Here is a 6,392-nt window from a genome sequence, read left to right as displayed (position 1 = left end):
TACACCAATACACTCCACAAAGGTCTCTCAGATCATCTGACCAGTCACTCCTTGCTGTCCCCATGTCGAGACTGAAACACCGAGGGGACCGAGCTTTCGCTGTTGTGGCCCCCAAACTATGGAACAAACTGCCCCTCCATATTAGGCTGGCCTCAACACTTGAAATGTTTAAATCACTTTTAAAAAACACACTTTTTTTCAAAGGCTTTCTAGGAGTATTATCAGAGTCAGTTTGTAGTCAGTTTTTAGTCAGCTGTTGGTCATTCTTAATCTTTTTACTTTGTTAATCTTATTCATATTGTTTATTCTACTCATGTTTTGATATTTAATATATACACTGATTTATTTTTATCTTCTTTTTCAATTATATATTTATTTTGTTTATTGATTTCATTGTATGCTTAATGTATGGTTTTTAACTGCTATCTCTGTTTTATTATTGGAAAGCACTTTGGTCAACTTTGTTGTTTTTAAAGTGCTATATAAATAAAGTTGGATTGGATAAATGCCAGAATAGAGGTGAGTGTCTAACATGAGGCACCAACTTTTACAGCAGGCTAGAATTTCTATAAGGACTCCAGTGATGTCCACCACCTCAGTTTGAAGACATGAATCAGTCCACTGTGCTAAAAATCAATTGCCTGGTTTCATTTTGAAGGAATATTCCGGAACTTTTATTTTTATTGTCGCTGAATATTAAATAGCTATAACCACACACGCAGTTATGGTTTGACTTTTGAAAGTTCAAATCCAGCAATACTGATGTCTTTAAGATTTCTTCATCACACTGCAGATCATTACCGACATGAAACTACGGACGCCATAAAACTGGGACCATCCCTGATCTCTGTTATTTACTCGAGCTCGTCTGATATTATGGCAGCTCACGTAAACACAGCGCACATGAGTGGCCGTTTTAGCAATAACCGTAAAAGCAAATCCCAAGTATTCTAAACAGCTAGCTGTCATTAGCTCAGCGGCTAACAAACAACTCATCACATCTCACTGGAACATCTCACGGCTCAACATTAAACTTCAGAGAGGTGACAGTCATGTTGCCGCAGGTACTGATAACGTGCACTGCCTACAGTTCTTTTAATAATCGACATACCTTCACTACGAGAGAGAAAAGTCAACGTCTGTTTAAAGTAAAGCGCGATTGTTAGCGCGTCACAATGACGTGTAGAATGCGACGGACAACCAACCGCTGTAGGACCCCACGGTGTGTAACCATGCAGATGCCAGGCTGAAAGTAACAACAGGGAGTCTTTGCTATAAACCGCGTCTTGTTTAGATTGCCAACCCTGTAAAGACATTGAACGGTAAGTCATCAAAGTGTTTTGTTAAAGCTGAAGGCTGACGACGAAAGCTGAACACATGGTTAGTTGACAGTTGCGGATTTGATCGATCTTCACGTGTTCAAGTGCCACGCGCGGTGTTTTGCTCCAGCGAGTGTTAGACAACAAAACAACAAAACAACATTACCACTTTAACTTATTTTGGAAGGTAAGCTCTAAAATATGAATCGACAAAGCAAAATAAGTCAGTATAAATTTTTTATTCGATTCCATTTTACAGTTATTAATGGTATCAAAATGTATAACAATAATACTTCGCATGAAACAGAGATGTCGTGTTTTGGTGGTGGTCCGAACTTCTGCCCAGAGTGTGGGAATGTTCTTCCTCTCCCAGGAATACCGGACGTAGTGTGCTGCCCCGGCTGCTCCTTTAGGATCCCTGTATCAGGTAAATTCCATATCAGAGTTTATGTGTGAGCATGAGCAGCAGAGATTTTGCTGCTATCTCACTTTTTGTTTTTCTCATTTCGCTTCCATCTTGATATTCCTGTGATATTTATACAGCCTGTACAAATGAAGTGGCAGAGCAGCTATCTGAGAGCTATCTGCTGTCCATCTTTGGATCATTTTAGTTTCTTGCAGCAAGTGATTGTATTTTTATAAGCTCAATATACAGTATTGTGGCAAACGGATTCACTCACTCATCCAAATCACTGAATTTGGTGTTTCAGTCACTTCCATGGTCACAGGTGAATAAAATCAAGCATCCAGGCATGCAGCCCGCCTCTACAAACATTTGTGAAAGTATGGGTCGCTCTCAGGAGCTCAGTGAGTTCCAGCATGGTAACGTGATAGGATGCCACTACATGTGGCCTTCAGATTAAATCAGAACAGTGTGCAAAGAGCTTCATGGGATGGGTTTCCGTGACCACCAGCTACATCCAAGCCTTACATCACCAAATGCAATGCAAAGTGCTGGATGCAGTGGTGTAAAGCACGTGGACTCTAGACCAGTGGAGACCTGTTCTCTGGATTGATGAATCACGCCTCTATTTCTGGCTATCCGATAGATGAGTCTGGGTTTGGTGGTAGCCAGGAGAGCGGTTCTTATCTGAATGCATTGAGCCAAGTCTAAAGTTTGGTGGAGGGGGGGTTTATGGTGTGGGGTTGTTTTTAAGGATACTGCACTGATAACACATTAGTGAGTGATAAGTGCACAGATGATTTCTTCTCTGCTTATTCAGAGTTCTCAGGTCAGGAGATCTATTCTGCCGTGGTGTTTAACCCTGTGGAGCAGACGGCTGTGTCCCAGGATGAGGAGGACTCTGAAATGAAGGGTGCTGTGGTAAGTGCTGCCTGTTTGCTGCCTGCTGAGTGTACTGCATGATGCCAACAGCTCTGTGTGCTACTAATAAGCTCTCTGCTTCCTGTAGATTGACAGGCGCTGCTCTCGTTGCAACAAAGAGGGTATGATTTATCATACCAGGCAGATGAGGTCTGCAGATGAAGGACAGACAGTCTTTTTCACCTGCACACACTGCAGGTAATCATCATGAGGTCACCATATGTTGCTGCTGTTGTGATTGTTTGCTCATCGTTTCATTTTGTCATTGTAGGTATCAAGAGAAGGAGGACTCCTAAGAAGAGGGTCCTTTGCATCTCCCCCCTCCTGCTTACTCAGCTATTGTTGAAGACTGCACAAAAACCAGTTTAAACAGAGCTTACAGTAACCTTTATTTTAAACTTGAGTTTGTACAGTTAGGATTGAACAACATTTAAGTTTATGTGACTGTTGTACAGCTGACCACGTCAATAAAAACTTATTAAAGCAGCATTCCTGTTTTTCTCTTTGGCTGCTTGGATGCACAGCGCTGATATATAGTCGGCAGAAAGTTGTGTGTGAATAAACTCAAGCAGGATTTCAGCAACACCATATTCTTGTCCTGATGGAGCCCCCACTAATTCATGTAACTGAATCAGAACAGGTGAAGCAATATTGAAATGTATCAGCTTTATTTTGTACAGGTTTTTTTTCTGCACTAAATAAACTTTGTATATTGTTTAGGTGATCAAAACAAACAAATGTGTGCTTACAGCTAAATGTATCCATATTTAATGCCTTTTAGGTTTCTAGTATTTAACGTCTGTCTATGAGCTGACACAGCTAACCTGGCCTGTTTGGCTGAAGGTTGCAGCAGATACAGGAATAATGTCCATAACCAAAGACATCAGTAACAACTCTGACTGAGACCACTTAGGGCACTGATTGAAGGAATCAAGGGCGTAGATTTGGTTTTGGCGTTGGTGGGGACGGATGATTCAGCCACCGAACCCTGCCCTGTTTCCTTTTTTTCCTTTTTGTCTTTGCTTCTTGATAAAAAAGGAGAAATATACTTGCCTACACATGCTATTCTACATGCTTTTAAACCATTTAAAATCACAATTCATAGTTTTACATGTGAATGATATAATGTTAAATTACTATTTAAAAAAATGACTGACTAAGTATTTTAGACTTTAGTTTACTTCAGTCATATTCCATATAAATCAGGTATCATACAAAAATAAAAATAGCTTCAAATACAGTCATGACAATAAAAGAATATGACTTTAAGACTTAACAGCATTACTTCAGTTACACCAACATCTCTGATACATCAGCACTAAGGGAACACTGAATGACCTGCTGGTTTCTGTCCATAAAACTACTCATCTAAGATTACCACAAAGTAAAAGATCTCTCAGCAAAATTATGCAACATTTTAGGCACTGTTGCCCCGATTAACTCGGTGAGCTGGGACTTTTTATTCTCAACATGAACTACTGTTACAGCTACTGGTGTCCCACACAACAACTCAATGTCCACTATGTGAAGCAGCCAAACACAGGCCTGCTCCTCTCACTAACAGAGATAAACTGCTGACATGTTTGTTTTACATCTATACTGTCCAGTCTCTCCTGGTGGACACACAGCAGCATTGTTTAATCTCATTTGAGTCATTGTTGACCTTAGCCATGTTTTTAGTCTTCTGAGAGCACTGAGGCTTCTTTCAGCCTCAGTACCTGCGTTTTATCCTCAGATTACAATTATTATTCTGTGCCTCACCTTTGGCCCTGGCTCCTCCCCTCTGACTGCACTAGGACATATTGCCACCTGATAAAATAACACATGATTCGTGCCATATAAAAAGTGAGACGTGTCAATTCAGATTCTTTGTCAAACATACACTAATGAATCAATTTACATCAGCAGCCTAACAACTGTCATGATAATAAATACTAGTTAATCTATAGCACCAAATCATCAGTCACCTGTGAGCTTGCCTCTTCACCTCTGTCTGAGCTACAACATGGCAGAGCTGCCTCTGTCACCTGATCAATAACAGTGAGACACTCCACATACATGCAGTCACACATGTGCTTCAAATACAGTCATGAACCAACAAGTCATCATTTCACCTGTGATCTTATGTCACCATTGCTCTCTGAGCTTTGTGTTGCTTCTTCTGTCACCTGACAAATAGGACAAACATGACAATAAGAATAAAATGTGCAGCTGCTTCAGTGTTTCTGTCACTTTGTGCAGATCTTGACTCATCAGTGATGTTTGTAGTGTGAGTGCATTTTTAAAACAATTTGTGCAAACTGCACTACAAGGTGGAATATTTGCAAAATCATGACTACCTCATGATATATTGTCTCAAAAATTAACCCTATGAATATGTCAGTACCATTAGGATGAAATTTTAACATTAGATGTATAACTTTAACAGCCTCTGTGAACTAATATCCTGGCTTGCCCGAGGCTGCCATTTTCTCTGACAGTTTCAATCAAAATTAGAAATGCTGCTCTGAGACTGAGAGAACTAACAGTGCTGCATGTTGTGCAGTTAGTTTCCCAAACACGTTATTCATGGTTACATACAGTTTTAGACTGATGTGGGCCAAAGCCTGGCATAGCCTGTAACGTTATTATGATGGACACATTTTATGAGTGAGCTTGACTTTAAGCGACTCACAGGTTTCTTTGAAAAACACTTTCTTATATCCAGGTTCTTCCTTTTTGCTGCCGTCCTCCTCTCCTCCTGGCAGCGCAGGCTTGCAGCTGCTAAAACTAAACAGAGCTCCCTGAATGGCACAGCCAATCACATTGGCCATATTTGTTACATTAGGTAGGACTCCAGTAGAAGTAATTTAAGTCTTTCTGCACCGCTGGTTGAATGAGACGCTGACAGTTTTCCCCCCCATTCTATCGCGTTTGTTTTTTTTACTCGAAGAGTTTAAATTATTGGTGGGGACAATTCAATAATTGCTGGATATTGGTGGGGACATGTTCCTTCCGTCTATGCCCTTGGAAGGAATTAATAAACATAACATGACCAGATAATGTGCGATTGAATACAAGGAGTCTTTTCACCTGGATTCAAATATGAAAGTTTGTCACATTGTTAATCAAGTATATAACTGCCCCTTCTAATTTTCTTCTATAATTAATGATTTTTCGCCATCTGCTGATCACAAATCAGGATTGTGTGCAGGTGATTAACAGAAATGTAGGACAAACTACCCCCACATAAACTAAAAGGTGTCAAATGAAAGGAAAATAGGGTCACAATATCTTTTATTTGCAATAACATTTTGTTCTTGAAACCTTTGTTTACAGTTGTCACTCTGTGAAGGTATTCAGAGGACAACTGAAGAGCGTTTCTTTGCCTTGAGACACTGGTGCGTATCTTCTGCAGTTTGTTTTGCTCAGCAGGACATTTCTTCTTTGTAAGAATGTACAAGCTCTCTGATAGCTTTATTTTGTTGGCCATCTTCACTTGTGTTGACATTGAAGACTTTAAATGAGCTAGCTCTTTATTACAAAAATGACTTGTGTTGGGCATCAGACAGTAATATTTGCTTTGATTCTGGCCAAGCTCAGGTTGGAAGACAGAGCAGCTTTGAAAGGTATAAGTGCAGATTGGATTATCTGTGGATTATACCTTTGTAAGATCTGTATCAGCTGCTTTACAGCCACAGTTAAGCCTCAGTTTCCTGGGGGTTTATCAGGGTATGCAAGCGCTTGTTCCAAAACGGAGACAGTATGGA

The 6,392-nt window shown here is 40.2% G+C and overlaps 1 protein-coding gene across 1 annotated transcript; it reads left to right on the top strand.

Annotated features, from left to right (window-relative positions):
- The first annotated feature begins 1,186 nt into the window (after positions 1-1,186).
- Positions 1,187-3,130, top strand: polr1h (RNA polymerase I subunit H). The gene is made up of 5 exons (XM_086281329.1): positions 1,187-1,506; positions 1,627-1,746; positions 2,543-2,643; positions 2,732-2,841; positions 2,915-3,130. Exons 2-5 carry the CDS (start codon positions 1,629-1,631, stop codon positions 2,937-2,939), a joined length of 354 nt encoding a protein of 117 aa, XP_086137455.1. The 5' UTR covers positions 1,187-1,506; positions 1,627-1,628; the 3' UTR covers positions 2,940-3,130.
- The last annotated feature ends 3,262 nt before the right edge of the window (positions 3,131-6,392 follow it).

This window comes from Aulonocara sp. 'chitande type north' Nkhata Bay, linkage group LG22 (assembly GCF_057382095.1).
Source record: "Aulonocara sp. 'chitande type north' Nkhata Bay isolate Kocher_YH1m ecotype deep benthic linkage group LG22, A_spYH_male_GT1.1, whole genome shotgun sequence".
In the NCBI taxonomy this organism is placed as follows: Eukaryota; Metazoa; Chordata; class Actinopteri; order Cichliformes; family Cichlidae; genus Aulonocara; species Aulonocara sp. 'chitande type north' Nkhata Bay.
Note: the sequence above shows the minus strand (reverse complement) of the source record. Positions and strands in the feature narration are given on the sequence as shown.